Here is a 16,332-nt window from a genome sequence, read left to right as displayed (position 1 = left end):
ATGGTCGCTGGGTCTCGCTATTGAGAGAAGGCCACATCAGGAAATCCTCTGACATTTGCATCACCTATAACGTGATCCCACCAGCAGACACATCTTCCCATCCACATCCCTTTCCGTAGAAACCGCTCCCTCCGCAACTCCTTGGTTCACACATCCCTTCCCACCCAAACTACCCCTTCCCCAGAAGCTTTCCCCAGGAGATGAAATACCTGTCCTTATAACTCCTCCTTCGCCTTCATCCAGGGACCCTTCCAGGTAAGACAAAGGTTCCCATGCACCTTCTCTCACCTCATCTACTGCATCCACTGTTCCCAATGTGGCCTCGAGTACGTCGGCAAGATGAATCCTATGTTTAAAAGCTTCCCACTCACCAAACCACTTGACCTGCAAATAGCCTTTATATAAAACCACCTTTAATCGGACTTTCTTTTGCACTAAATGTTTTATCCTTCATGCTTGATTCATACTTATGATATCTATGCGTGACAATAATGAACTAAAATAAACCTCTGAAAAGACACTTTTCAGCCCTCTGTTCCTAGACTCTCCCAGTAGTAGAAACATCCTCTCCACATCCACTCTATTCACTCCTCCGCTATTCGTCTGTCCACTTCCCTCCACGGATGCTGCCTGACCCATTGCGTACTTCCAGAAGCTTGCCTTTGGCTCAGAGAGAGTTAAAGTGAGTTAATAATACTTTATTCTGAAATATTGCATTGCTTTTAGTCTTTTTTTTTTAAAATACAGAAACTTTAAAAATGTTCAATGTGCAATCCTTTTAATATAAAGACTGTAGAGTTGTGTTTAATTGTTTTTTGCAGATCGCGTTCTTTTCCGCATTATTATAAATTCCCTCTGGATCCACCTGTTTTGTTAAACACATTTAAGTCATCGGACCAATTTGCAGGTCAAGTCCACCGAGGCAACAAGTCTGTTCAACTGTCCCAGGAGCAACATTTAATCTACTCCATGTCAAGGTTCTTGAAGCACCCATCAATTGACCATGTCTCAGCCATCGATATAGAAAAGCACCAATGTTGCTCCATCCCTTCCCTTATGGAGATGCTCAGAGAAGGAAAGGGTATTCTTCCAAGTACCGCCGGACGAGTTTTGGCAATGGGAGTTTGTCCGCTTGGTGCGTTGCCTTGTTGATGGACAATCGGCATAAGTGCTGGAGCGAGGGGAAGGAGTCCTTCCGGTGCAGGGGTTTGATGAGCTTCAGGTGGATGGCGGTGTCCTTGGGGGGAAGCGCCGCGGTGCTTGCGGGCTTGTCGTACCGGTCCACCACGCAAGAGGTGACGTAATGCTGGATCAGGCCGAGAACCTCCCTGAAGGCCAAGATCCTGGGCTTCGCCAGGAAGTAGGAGTCCAGGCAGAACCTTCCATTGCTGTACTCGATGCGCACGTTGGTGGGGCCGCGGCTGGTCTTCACCGACAAGGTCAACAGGTAGCTGGGGTGGGAGCTGTCGCGGATGAGGAAGGTTCCTTCCGGCATCTTGTTGAGCTGCTGTTTCGCCTCGTTAGCGGTGAGGGAGCCCCAGTACCATCCTGCAAATCAAAAGCAAAGGGGTCACTCTACTGTTTAGGCAGCATCTCCAAACCATTGAGTTTAGTTTAGTTTAGTTTAAAGATACAGCAGGAAAGAGGCCCTTCAGCCCACCAAGTCCATGCTGACCGGCGATTACTGCGTCCACCACACAGTCGCGAGGAGAACGTATAAACTCCGGATAGACAGCACCCATATTCACCGCCCATCCCTGGCAGTGAAAGGCAGCATCTCTACAGCTGCACCACTGCTACTGCGCCACCGTTACCTCCGCACATTGCCCCTGTCTTTGGTCTAAACCAGCGGCTGCAGTTCTTTGTCTCTACACTTTAGATTTTAGCTTAGTTTTAGAGATACAGCATGGAAACAGGCCCTTCGGCCCACCAAGTCTGCGCCGACCAACAATCATCTGCACACTAGTTCTATCCTACACACTATCCTACACACAATTTTACAGAAGAGTGTTTTATTGTCATGTCCCAGTCAGAACAATGAAATTCTTACTTGTAGCAGCACAACAGAGTATGTAAACATAGTACTCCATAAATAATTTAATAAACGAGGGAAGAAAAGATCAGTGTATATCCCATGCCTCAACGTGTATATATCCCATGCCTCAACGTGTGTATATCCCATGCCTCAATGTGTATATATCCCATGCCTCAATGTGTATATATCCCATGCCTCAATGTGTATATATCCCATGCCTCAACGTGTATATATCCCATGCCTCAACGTGTGTATATCCCATGCCTCAACGTGTATATATCCCATGCCTCAACGTGTATATATCCCATGCCTCAACGTGTATATATCCCATGCCTCAACGTGTATATATCCCATGCCTCAACGTGTATATATCCCATGCCTCAACGTGTATATATCCCATGCCTCAACGTGTGTATATCCCATGCCTCAACGTGTATATATCCCATGCCTCAACGTGTATATATCCCATGCCTCAACGTGTATATATCCCACGCCTCAACGTGTGTATATCCCATGCCTCAACGTGTATATATCCCATGCCTCAACGTGTATATATCCCATGCCTCAACGTGTATATATCCCATGCCTCAACGTGTATATATCCCATGCCTCAACGTGTATATATCCCATGCCTCAAAGAGCCAGAGACCAGGTTCAATCCTGACCGTGGGTTCTCTCTGTGACCACCTGGGTTTTCTCCGGGAGCTCCGGTTTCCCCCCCCCACCCCAAAAGGCCTGCAGGTTTATAGGTTAATTGGCCTTTGTAAATTTTACGCTCGTGTGTAAGCAGTGTATGAGAAAGTGGGATAACATGTGAACGGGTGATCAATGACCCAGATGCCCCACCTACACCAGTCCTACCTGCCCGCTCATAAGACCCAGGCCGTGGACTGGACTTTTGAAAATGGCTCCAAAACATGGTGCCTCTTGCATGCGGGCTCAGTGGAATATTTCTGTACACTTTGTGAATGGGGATTGTGCTTGTGCTGGAACACCAGGATAAGCGCTCAAGCAAGAAAACCAAGCCCAAGGCCAAAGTAGTATCTATAGTACCTATAGACACTGATGCTATGGGACAGTATGTAAGTAAAGAATTTTCACTGTACGTTCACCATTGACCTGCTTACCTGACAAATCCAATTGGCGGAGGGTGGTAGTGAGGCATTGCATGTCATCTTCTGGGTCTCTCTTGGCGACGGGTTCCACGTTAGGCACTTGCGCCGGACCGACGGAAGCGCTCTCCTCCTGGAACGTCATAAGGGACAAGCTCCTTGGGATCTGAACTTCCGGCTGCTCCAAGATCATGAATATGTCGGACCTTGATCGGGATAGAGTGAGGTTCCTTGCTCCTTGCTGTGTCACCAAAGGTCTACGGGTAGGGAGAGGAGGGTGGGAGTGCATTGGTGGGGGAGAGAGAAAGAGAGAGAGAGGGGGAGAGAGAGGGGGAGAGAGAGAAAGAGAGAGAGAGAGAAATTAAGTTTATTTCAATATGAATATCCACATCATAAGTACGGCCCACTTACATCCCTGAAATTGTGGGAGATATAAAATAAATTCCAGACACATGGAATCTCATGTAAACTTGGTGTAACTCAATGTGACAGACAGCATTTCCGGAGGACATGGATAGACAACATAGAATATTACAGTATTGGAACAGGCCCTTCAGCCCACGATGTCTGTGCCGAACAAAATGCCAAGATCAACTCTTAAGGGCCTGTCCCACTTAGGCTATTTTTAGGCGATTGCCGGCGACTGTCATAGTCATAGTAGACTGGACCCCCCTTCGACATGAAATAGAATCATAACTGTAACCACGAAAAAAAACCAAAGTCAGCACCAGCGATAACCTACGTTAACCTGGTGACAACTTAGACAGCACCTAAGTCAGGAGAAGTCAAGCTACGCTCATTGGCGTCAACTCACTGTCGCCTACTGTCCCCGAAAAATGTTCAACATGTTGAAAATCCAGCGAGGACCAGAAAGACGCTACGACTCTTTGGGCGACTGAGGAGACGACTCACGACCATACAGGCGACACCCCAGCGACCATGTGGCTACAGTCTAGTCGCCTGTAAAAAATAGCCTAAGTGGGACAGGCCCTTTATCTGCCTGCACTTAATCCCAATCCTTCCATTTCCTGCACATCCATATACCTATCAAAATATCTCATCAATGCCACGCCATTTCAGGTCAGGACCCTTCCTCGAACTGATTGTGGAGTGATATGGATCTCATGTAGTCTGCTTATGTACACAAGGACTGTGCCTCTTGCATATAAGATCACCTGGCACTACTTCAAAGATGCAAAGGTATGATTATCGGAGATATCCCACCCACGGTTTGTCCCTCAAAGGGGCGGCACAATAGCACTGCAATAGAGTTGCTGCCTCACAGCGCCAGAGACCCGAGCTCGATCCTGACTACGGGTGCTGTACGTACGGAGTTTGTACGTTCTCCCTGTGAGTTTTCTCCGGGTGCTCTGGTTTCCTCCTACACTTCAAGGATCGAACCCGGGTCACTAGTGGTGTGCGGCCACAACTCTGCCGCCGTGCTGCCCATGCAAGATACTAGGGATGATTCCAACTTTTAAATCGCTTTAGATGTCAGTGGAGCTGATTAAATCAAAGTCGATGCCCTAATAAAACCGGTACTCAGATCAATCATTTATTGCTTCAGTAAAATGTTGTAACCTTTTAGACCCGAGGCTCAAACATCAAGCAGCAAGGACAAAGCTGAGAATGTAACGGCGGAGTTGTAAATCCCCAGTCACCACTGACTGGAGCACAAAGCATCGTCCAATGTCAACAGCAGCACAATTTTCTTTAGCCTAATATTTTTATAATTCACGATGAGAATGAGTCCATTGATATCGTCAAGATGTTGAGGCTTAATGTGCTGGAGTAATGTTGGGGCAGTCCAGAACCAGGGGCCACCATTTAAGAATAAGGGATAAGCCATTTAGAACGGAGACGAGGAAACACTTTTCACAGTTGTGAGACTGTGGAATTCTCTGCCTCAGAGGGTGGTGGAGGCCGGTTCTCTGGATACTTTCAAGAGAGAGCTAGATAGGGCTCTTAAAGATAGCGGAGTCAGGGGATATGGGGAGAAGGCAGGAACGGGGTACTGATTGGGGATGATCAGCCATGATCACATTGAATGGCGGTGCTGGCTCCTATGGCCGAATGGCCTACTCCTGCACCTATTGTCTAGTGTCTATTGTAATTCAGCGGGTCAGGCAGCATCTCTGGAGAACCTGGAGAGGTGACGTTTCAGGTTGGGACCCTTCTTCAGACCAATTGGAAAAGGGTCAGAAGTCTGAAGAAGGGTCTCGACCTGAAACGTTACCTAGCCATGTTCTCTAAGGATGTTGCCTGAACCGTTGGGTTACTCCAGCACTATTTGTCTATCTTCGCTATAAACCAGCATCGGCAGTTATTTGATTTTACTTATGCTGTCTGGCCCGTTGAGTTACGGCAGCACTTTGTGGCTTTTTTCCCCCAATAAACCAGCATCTGCAGTTCCTTGTATCCACAAATGAATGAGGCTGCTCAGCTCGTCAATCGGAATGAGGCCATTCCGCCCATCAAGTCAGTGTTGCTCTTGTTTCATGAATGAGAGTGAGGGCATTCAACCAATCAGGTGGATGCAGCCTTCGGTTCATCAGTAAGGGACATTAGGTCCATCAAGAGGAGGCTGTCCAGCTCATCAATGAGAATGAGGCCATTTGGCCCATCGAGTCTATACCAGCTCTCAGAGCAGTCTGATCAATGTCCTCCAATGTCTCCATTTATTTCCCTGCAGGTAATGCTCCCACCACCGATCCACACCAAAGTTGATCCAGACCAGCTAATTAACACCAACCAGACAGGAAAGTAGAGCACTCAGGGGAAACCCATGGGGTCACCCAGGGGGGACGTGCAAACGACTCAGAGAGGAAGGAGTGGAACGGAGGGCCGTAAAACAGACCGGCTGCGGGAGAGATTGGACGGCCTCGACGGGGGAGTGGGCCGCTGGAGACCCTGCAACAGCCTGGGGCTCGGCTGGACCCAGCGCCGCTCCAAGTGGTCGAGCACGCGGACCCGACACGGCCTACAGCGGTGGAGCAGCGGTGGAGCACACCACAGCTTGGCCCGGCTGACCCTGCAACATCGCCATGACAACGGGCCTTCATGGTCAGGCCAAGAACTCTGCACTTACAACAACTGGGGCTTGAAAATGGCACCAAACCTGTGACTCTGTATCCTGTCTCAGTGTACGACTGCTGTACTGCTACACATGTACTGTATCTGACATGCTTATCTAAGATGTATCTCAGGGTTTATGGAAAAGGGATACTTCTACTGAGCTTTTTACAAAATTTAATTTCATGCTGTATCGCTAAACCAGGAACATGGGTGTTTCCAAAACTTGGCAAGTAATTCAGCTACATCAAGCAGTAAGGAACGACAAACCCAGGCTGCCAACTCCCCACGTCATTGGGAAAAATGACTGTCATGTCCTGTGATTTGCAGGAGATACAGGGAGGGGTGGAGTTACAGCCATGGCCTTCACTGCAAAGACAACAAGAACAGTGTGTTCACTGGGGGAGAGGCACGCAACAAGTGTGTCAATGAGCCAAACATCCACCTCAATTAAGGCTTCCTCACCAGTAAACAGTGTCAATTAGCAAGGCTTACGTTTGCCTTGTGAAAACAAGGAAAGCAGTAAAAATGTAGACGGGTCCCGACCTGAAGCGTCACCTATCTACAGTATATTCTCCAGAAATGCTGCCAGACCTGCTGAGTTACTCCAGCACTTTGTGAGTGTTCCTGTGTGTGATCCTTAAAGAGGTGGAATTCAGCCAATTAGCAAAGCCACACAAGTAGTTTGACCACACACACACACGTGAACACACACACACATGTGAACACACACACACACGTGAACACACACACGTGAACACACACACACGTGAACACACACGTGAACACACACACACACACGCGTGAACACACACACACGTGAACACACACGTGAACACACAAACGTTAACACACACACGTGAACACACACACACGTGAACACACACACGTGAACACACACACGTGAACACACACACACACATGTGAACACACACACACACACGTGAACACACACACTTGAACACACACACACACGTGAACACACACACACGTGAACACACACTTGAACACACACACACGTGAACACACACACGTGAACACACACACACACGTGAACACACACACACACACGTGAACACACACACGTGAACACACACACACACGTGAACACACACACGTGAACACACACACGTGAACACACAAACACGTGAACACACACACATGAACACACACACACGTGAACACACACACGTGAACACACACACGTGAACACACAAACACGTGAACACACAAACACGTGAACACACAAACACGTGAACACACACACATGAACACGCACACACGTGAACACACACACACGTGAACACACACACACACACACATGTGCGCACACTTCACACTCCTTCAGCTGCAAGTACAGAGATTTCCACGCAGACCCAGGATTGATGGACGCAAAGCTGGATTACAGAAACGAAGACACAAAGTGCTGGAGTAACTCAACATGTCCGGCATCATCTCTGGAGAACGTGGATAGGTTATATAGGTTATTTCAGGCAGGGAATGGTCGTAGTGGGCGGGGGGGGGGGGGGGGGGGGGGGGGGAGAGAAAGCTGGAAAAGAGAGTAGGGGGCAGGACAAAGTCCCTAGGCCCTGTGGGGATGAGACAAAGACTGATCACCATTCACTAAGGTGAGGGGCGAGATGGGTTTGTCTGCGATTTGGATGAATGTGTGATGGGTTCATATCAGAGAATACAATGTTCCAACGCACTCCCATTTTAGACATTGGCTGTTGTTCAAAATCGTGGAAAAATATGTCCTTTTTAATGTTATCTTCTTTCAATTTACAAGGCCACTATCATTCCTCTGCAAAGCAGCTTGCAATGCTGATAGTTTTAGATTTTATTTTTATTTTTTAGAGATACAGCGTGGAGACAGGCCCTTCGGCCAACCGAGTCCGCGCCGAGCCGCGATCACCCGTACACAAGTTCTATCTTACACACTATCCTACAGTGTTACAGAAGAATGTTTTATTGTCATATATCCCAATCAGAATAATGGGATTCTTACTTGAAACATAGAAACGTAGAAAATAGGTGCTGGAGTAGGCCATTCTGCCCTTCGAGCCTGCACCGCCATTCAATATGATCATGGCTGATCATCCAACTCAGCATCCTGTACCTGCCTTCTCTCCATACCCCCTGATCCCTTTAGCCACAAGGGCCACATCTAACTCCCTCTTAAATATAGCCAACGAACTGGCCTCAACTACCTTCTGTGGCAGAGAATTCCAGAGATTCACAACTTTCTGTGTGAAAAATGTTTACCTCATCTCGGTCCTAAAAGATTTCCCCCTTATCCTTAAACTGTGACCCCTTGTTCTGGACTTCCCCAACATCGGAAACAATCTTCCTGCATCTAGCCTGTCCAACCCCTTAAGAATTTTGTAAGTTTATTCAGGGGTTACAGTTTAAGAATAAGGGGCAGGCCATTTAGGACTGAGATGAGGAAAAACATTTTCACCCAGAGAGTTGTGAATCTGTGGAATTCTCTGCCACAGAAGGCAGTGGAGGCCAATTCACTGGATGTTTGCAAGAGGGAGGTAGATAGAGCTCTTAGGGCTAACAGAATCAAGGGATATGGGAAGAAAGCAGGAACGGGGCACTGATTTAGGATGATCAGCCATGATCATATTGAATAACGATGCTGGCTCGAAGGGCCGAATGGCCTACTCCTGCACCTATTGTCTATGTCTCTATGTTTCTCTATGGGAATGGGCAGGCGACATTTCGAGTCCCGACCTGAACCATCCTCTGCCAATGTCCCCGCAGACGCTGCCCGAGCCGCTGAGTTTCTCCAGCACCGTGTTCTGGTCAATAAGTGACCAATGTTATCTTTCAGTGAACAAATAAAATTGGGATGATGAATAAATGAGTCCAAGGAAGGGTCTCGACCCGTAATCCTATTCCTTTTCTCCAGAGATGCTGCCTGACCCGCCGAGTTACTCCAGTATTTTGTGTCTCTCTTCGGTGCTAATCGAGGCACATCGACTTCAACAGCCCAAGTCTCCGTTTTCTACTCCAGTTGAGACCAATTGCAGTTTTTATCCGCAGCCCGTTATAAACATTACATAACAAAGGACAACCAACTTGCAAAGCATTCACTTGGATTTTCACCGCCATTGTTCCACATTGCAAACATTCTGAATCCCTCTAGGGATGTATTTCTAAACATATCTTTTATTATTCCGGACAGAAAGTCGAACACAGGACAACAAATTCGCGCAGTCGCCACACACAGGACGAATTGAAATTTAAAACTCTTATCCGGCAACGTTAGCCTGGGGAACTGGCCGGGTTTTGTACAGGTTCATGAATTGCATCTTTCCTCTTTTCATAGAGTTACACAGCGTGGAAACAGGCCCTTCGGCCCAACTTGCCCCACACCGACCAACATGCCCCATCGACACTAGTGCCACCTGCCTGCGTTTGGCCCATAATCCCTCTAAACCTATCCTACAAATCTACCTGTGTGGTAAAGATCTGGAGATGCCGGTTTGTACTTAAATTGATACAAAAGGCTGGTTTGTTTAAATATTTCTTGAGCGTTGCGATAGCACCATGCGGAGCCACCTCCTCCGGCGGCAACTCGTTCCATACATCCACCACCCTTTGTGTGAAAAAGTTGCCCCTCAGGTTCCTATAAAACCTTTCCCTTTCCCCTTCACCTTAAACCTCGGTCCCGTGGTTCTTGATTCCCCTACCCCGGGCAGAAGACTCTGTGCGTTTACCCGATCTATTACTCTTATGACTTTGCACACTTATTTACAACAATTATTTCAGAGTTAATCAATTCTCTCCGTCAACGAATCCCTTCTAGTTGAGGGGATTGGGACATTTAACAAGGATTTTTACTCACTAATGTTTCTAGTCCTCGATTCTGTTCGGCAGCAATCACATACAAGATATAAAAACACCGGAGGCAAATGAAACAGAAAAATGCAACGCTTACCCTTGCAAACAGAGTAACATGTCAAGTTCGAGAGATGCAAATCCTTGGTGCTCGTTTTCCAAAATAGGGCGGAGGTTAAGGTGAGCAGAACAGGTGAGAGGAGGAAGACTTCTTGTTGTTTAAGTGTGTGTGTATATATATTTACACCAGTTAAACAAAATAAGTAATATTTACACGCCCGCCTTGTTTGTTTCCTGGCCCCTTTTCTCTGCTCTGGTTCAGAAGAATTCAGAGAGAGACTGGTCTGCTGTAAACATCCCAAGTTTCAAGTTCAAATGCAGGGCGCAGGTTGAGTGCGGCAGCGTTGGTCGTAACTGCTGGTTTTAGATGCCCTTGCTAATGTGATTCCAAGAACGAAAAGGGAGGGTTCCTGGAATTGCAACTTGGAAGAAGAAATACAATGGATTCAGTCGGACAGAAACATGCGGGCAGCAAGCAGCACTGTTATACCGGCCATCTGTTGCCCTTGAGTTGAGTGTGTATGTGTGTATGCGCGTAATTCGCGATAAAGGGCGCTTAACAGTCATCGACTTCCCCTCTCTCTGGATCCGGCTTCTGCCCAAGAATGTGTCACAGCCCACGACGGAAATGCCTTTGATCCAGTTCCAGGAAATTTCCAAGAATTCGCAGCCGAGCGTCATGCAAAGGAAGGAGACTTTGTGAAAGAAAAGCCAATGAACGTGCTTGGAGGCGTTGCCACTGAGGTTTTTTTTTAACCATGCTGTGTGCAACACAAAACCTCGGCCAAACACGCATACACCGGCATTACATTAAATCGCTTCAGGCTTTCCATTCTCTCTAATCCTATGAACTACCATTTTTTTAGGAGGCTTGCTTTATTTTAACCTTGCAATGACCAGTCAAGCCCTGTCGAGTTTATTGTCACATGGACCAGTACAGTGAAGTGCAGGTGCACAGTATACAATGGAAATCTTGCTTGTAGCAGCATCACATGGACTCAGATAACACACAAAAAAACATATTGTACATCAATTCTACAAGAATTTTTAAAGAGGAAAAGACTATTCCGAAAAGAGCAAGATATCAGTGCAGAAATACACAATTTTCAATTCAATGATTCAATAAACCTTGGGTCTAATGAAATGCTTTGTGTTGTGTACAACCCGGTAAAATCGTACAGCAGACCTCAACTAGGCAGTACACAAAGAGTCACCATGTTTCTGACGCCGATAAAGTAACATCGAACAGGTGTATCTTCTGCTACGTGGCAGCAGGTGGCCACTCGACCCCACCCTCCATGGTAGTGCAAACCAAAGACTATAGAGGCTCCTCTATAATCTTTGGTGCAAACGGTTTCATTTAATTTTGATACAGCATATCAATTGGCCCACCGAGTCCACCACAACCATCGATCACACGTTCTCATCCACACAAGGGCATCATTTACAGTGGGCCAATTAACCTACAATTGGGATGTGGGGGGAACCGGAGCACCTGGAGGAAACCCACGCAGTCATAGGGAGAACATGCACATTTCACAAAGACGGCTACCGAGGTCAGGGTCGGACCATGTAATTGGCGCCGTGAAGCACCAGCCTACCAGCTGCACCACTGCTAGATAGACATAGACAATACAAAACATAAATGATATAATCAATTATACATAAATTGTACATTAGTGCCAACATGCATAATTGGAAAACATGTACACAATTGGGGCGGCACAGTGGCACAGCGGTAGAGTTGCTGCCTTAAGGGCCTGTCCCACTTTGGCGTCATTTACGCGACATCCTAAAAATTTGTTGGCACGTCGTGATGCGCCCATGGCGAGGCGTGGGGGCGTGTGCAGCGACGCGCGGTAACGTGCGGCGCCCCAGGATTTTGTGAGGCTCAAAATCCTCGTGCGCCACATGCATGACGTATCCCTTGTGCACGCTGACGTACTGATGGCGCATGGTTACGCACGGTGACGCATGATCCTTGTCTATGCTAATTTATTGTGCGTCAACGTAAGTAACCATGCGCCGTCCGTATGCCGTCGGCGCGCCATTTGCGCGTCATTTGAGCGCCGCACCACGTGACTATAAAGCACGTGTAGTCTTGAAAATTTTTCACCATAGTATCTTTGATTTTCACTGGGAAAATCCTTGCCACGGAGATCGGACCAAGTATGGACGACATTGCAAATGGCTTCCAAAAGAAGCGCAGGGCCCTCTAGAGCACTTGGCGTGCGACTGTCGGACTGCTAGATGATTTTCGCACCTGTTGCGTAAATGACGCGCAAATGACGCCCAAGTGGGATAGGCCCTTTACGCACCAGGAACCCCGGTTCGATCCTGACTACGGGTTCAGTTTGCACATTCTCCCTGCGAAGGCCTGGGTTTTCTCCGGGTGCTCCGGTTTCTTCCTACAATCCAAAGATGTACATGTTTATAGTTTAATTGACTTTGGTAAAATTGTAAAATTGTCCCTAGTGTGGAGGATAGTGTTGGTGTAAGGGTGTGATCGCTGGTAGACGCGGACCCGGTGAGCTGAAGGGCCTGTTTCCATGCTGCTTCTCTAAAGTCGAAAGTCTAAAAGTAAAGTCCATGAGGTGGTCCGTAATGTTCCGTTGCCGATGGAGGTTTAGAGTTGTGCGAGTCCGTTCCAAAACCTGATTGTTTTAGGAAATAGTTTGGGACTGCTGGATGGTAGCAGTGAGAAGAGAACATGGTGAGGATTCTTGAGGTTAGATGCCGCCTTCTTGAGTCAGCGCCTCATGTCGATGCTTTCGATGGTGGGGGGGCGCTGCACCCGTGTGGGACTGAGCTGAGTCCAATACTCTTTGCAGCCTCTTGCCTTCCTCTGCATTGGAATTGCCATTCCAAGCCATAATGTAACCAGCCAGTGCATGTACAGGGGTTTGTTAGAATATTCAGTGACATGCATGTCATACTTCTTTAAACCTATTTAGTCCCAGAGCAGACTAGCAGACAATATTGGTTCAGATGTCCGTCCTTTAGAACTTAGTGAAAAATCATGATGATAAGACATAGCAGCAGAATTAGGCCATTCAGCCCATCAAAGTTGCACTGTCGTTCAATCATAGCTGATCTAGTTTTCCCTCTCAACTCCAATCTCCTCCCTGCTCCCCATAACCTTTGACACTAGGGTTAACAGTCAGAACCGTTTCCCAACATGAAAAAATCAAATACTAGAGGGCATAGCTTTAAACCAAAAGGGGCAGTTTAAAGGAGACGTGTGGGGCATATTCTTTTACACAGAGGGTAGTGAGTGCCTGGAATGCCGAGGAGGTAGATACCACAATGTGGAGGTAGATACCACAAAGCACCTCATAATGCACATCTGGACAAAATTATAAGAGCACACCTGATAAGGAAAGTGCAGGTAAAAAAAAGTGCAAGGAACACAAAAAAGGTAGATTGGAAGATTGGAAATTTTCACCCTAGCATATTAAGTGATCTGTACAATAGTCTGATATCAGAGGGAAAGAAGTTGTTCTTGAATTTATAAAAGGTCATCAACTTGAAATGTCACTCTGTTACTCTTCCCACAAGCGCTGAGTGACCTGCTGAGTATTTCTAGAATATTCTGTTTATGCTTCGATTTATCAATGTCTGTGGTTTCTTCAGTGATTCTTGTTTTTTTTTTGATTTTCAGTTTTGCATCTTACACACTAGCGTCTTCTTAAACGGTTGCAGTCGCTCTGGTGAAGGTGCTCCTAGACTGCTGTTGAGGAGGAAAGTCTCAGGTTGAATATGAAGAAGGGTCTAGACCTGAAACATCACCTATCCATGTTCTCCAGAGATGCTGCCTCACCCACTGAGTTACACCAGCACTCTATGTCTTATTTTAAGGCATCGAAGGATACTGTCTTAAAACAGACGAATGGAATTAACGTAGATGGACAAGAAAGTTGGCATGGACTTGGTGGGTCAAAGGGCCTGTTTACGGGGTGCATGATGCCTGGACACTTTTATAAGTTCATAAATTCATGTTATAGGAGCAGATTTAAGCCATTTGACCCTTCACGCCTACTCCACCATTCAATCATGGCTGATCTATCTTTCCCTCTCAACCCCATTTTCCTGCCTTCTTGCCATAACCCCTGACACCCACACTGATCAAGAATCTGCAATCTCCGCCTTAAAATGCCCATTCACTTGGCTTCCACAGCAGTCTGTGGCAATGAATTCCACAGATTCACCACCCTCTGACTAAAGAAATTCCTGCTCATCTTTCTAAAGGTATGTCCTCTAATTCTGAGGCTGTGGCCTCTGGTCTGAGACTCTGCCACTCGTGGAACCATCCTCTCCACATCCACCCTATCAGGGCCTTTCACTAATCAGTAAATTTAAAGGAGGCCCCCCCCGTCATCCTTCTAAACTCCAGCGAGTACAGTCCCAGTGCCGTCAAACGCTCATCATGTGTTCCTGGGATCATTCTCCCCTGGACCATATAAACACAGTATAATTAGTCTGGAGCGAGCATCAGCCAAGCATCACCTTGGTTTTCCTGGCCAATTTTGATCCCTCAGCCAACAATGCTGAGAAGGGTTTCGGCCCGAAACGTCACCCATTTCCTTCGCTCCATAGATGCTGCTGCACCCGCTGAGTTTCTCCAGCATTTTTGTGTACCATATAATAACTGTATGTTGTCTTTCCTCCACCACCGTTGTACAGGAACAGCATGGAGACAACCCGGTCTTTGGACCGGGGTTGATAGGCACAAAATGCTGGAGTAACTCAGCGGGTCAAGCTGCATCTCTGGAGAAAAGGAATAGGTGACGTTTCGGGTCATTGAGAGGTAAACTAGAGGTATGCGAAAGTTCAGCACGAGTCACAGCTGGCACCGATGACCAAGGAAAGGTGGAGCCCACAATGGTCCATTGTTGGCTGTGGAAGAGGTGATAACGAAGGGATATAGGGATGCAAAATTTGGAACTAACAGGATGACTAGGGTGGGAGAGGGGCAGAGAGAGAGGGAATGCAAGGGTTACTTGAAATTAGAGATATCAAAATATCATACCGATGGGTTGCAAGCTGCACAAACACTGGGTGGGCAGTGGAAGGCACTGCCACCTGGTGGCAAATCAGAATAATGGCATTTAAATTTGGAGCCATGCAACTTGAAACAGGTGGGAGGCTCAAGCGACTGCAGATGCAAGGTTAAGAGAGAGATCAAGAGTGTTTTATTGTCATATGTCTTTGGTGCGTTTATTATTTGTCGCATTTAATTGTCAACTTTTCCTCACGGTATTCACATTTACTGCACTTATTCCTACTCACATTCCATCCTGAATTTAACTCACCAACTTACTGTGGGACAGAAGCCGCAGGTAGTCTGATCCATGTTTTCACCATCATCTGGGTAAAAAAAACTTATTTCTGTGTCACCGTCTTCAGTCACTGGCCAGTCTTGCTCCACAACATCACCATCTATCACTCTTCTCTTTCTCAGGCTGTTCGCCTTGAATTTGTACATGGCTGTGCCAAGGCATTTCCCAAGTTTGCTCTCAAATAACATTCTAAGAAGGTAACATCATGATTGATGGATATCTTGTTGAAGGTCACAGTTGGTTTTAGCTGACTGAAAAGCTTCCTGCTGGCATCTATCTTCAAGGATCCCCATCATCCCAGGCCATGCCCTCTTCTCACTGTTACATCAGGTCGGAGGTACGGAAGCCATAAGTCTCACACCACCAGGTTCAGGAAAATTATACTTTCCAATAACTATCTGGTTCTTGAACCGTTCTGCACAACCCTAGTTTCTAGTTTTGTTTAGTTTTGTCACGTGAACTGAGGTACAGTTAAAAGCTTTTGTTGCTAACCAGTCAGTGGAAAGACAATACAAGCTTACAATCGACCCATTTACAGTGTACAGATACGCAATAAAGGGAATAATGTTTAGTGCAAGATAAAGTCTATTAAGGTCCGTTTAAAGACTGTCGGAGTATCTACAATGAGGTGGATAGTAGCTCAGGACCGCACTCTTGTTCTTGATAGAATGGTTCAGTTGCCTGATAATAGCTTGAAAGAAACTGTCCCTGAATCTGGAGGTGTGCGTTTTCACACTTCTGTACTTCTTCCACGATGGGAGAGGAGAGAGAGTAATCCTACTTTGTATGGGAACACTACAGACTCTTGCACTAACGTAGACGTGTTTTCTAATGGTGCATTTTTACATTAATGTCCTGTTTCTGT

General features: G+C 46.8%; 1 protein-coding gene across 1 annotated transcript; it reads right to left on the bottom strand.

Annotated features, from left to right (window-relative positions):
• Window positions 1–682: 682 nt before the first annotated feature.
• Window positions 683–10,763, bottom strand: cish (cytokine inducible SH2 containing protein). Its single transcript, XM_033037021.1, has 3 exons — window positions 10,169–10,763; window positions 3,163–3,404; window positions 683–1,548 (listed from the first exon to the last, which is right to left on the bottom strand). Exons 1-3 carry the CDS (start codon window positions 10,186–10,188, stop codon window positions 1,067–1,069), a joined length of 744 nt encoding a protein of 247 aa, XP_032892912.1. The 5' UTR covers window positions 10,189–10,763; the 3' UTR covers window positions 683–1,066.
• Between the last annotated feature and the right edge of the window lie 5,569 nt (window positions 10,764–16,332).

Source organism: Amblyraja radiata, chromosome 18 (genome assembly GCF_010909765.2).
Source record: "Amblyraja radiata isolate CabotCenter1 chromosome 18, sAmbRad1.1.pri, whole genome shotgun sequence".
Classification (NCBI taxonomy): domain Eukaryota; kingdom Metazoa; phylum Chordata; class Chondrichthyes; order Rajiformes; family Rajidae; genus Amblyraja; species Amblyraja radiata.
This window is presented reverse-complemented; position numbering and strand designations above follow the sequence as displayed.

Excerpts from the sequence above, each read along its gene's own strand:
- cish (XM_033037021.1), bottom strand. The coding sequence starts at position 10,188 with ATGTTACTCTGTTTGCAAGG. Across the intron at positions 3,405-10,168 it reads ATGTTACTCTGTTTGCAAGG|ACCTTTGGTGACACAGCAAG; the intron begins GTAAGCGTTGCA and ends CCCTACCCGTAG. Across the intron at positions 1,549-3,162 it reads CCGCCAATTGGATTTGTCAG|GATGGTACTGGGGCTCCCTC; the intron begins GTAAGCAGGTCA and ends TTTGATTTGCAG.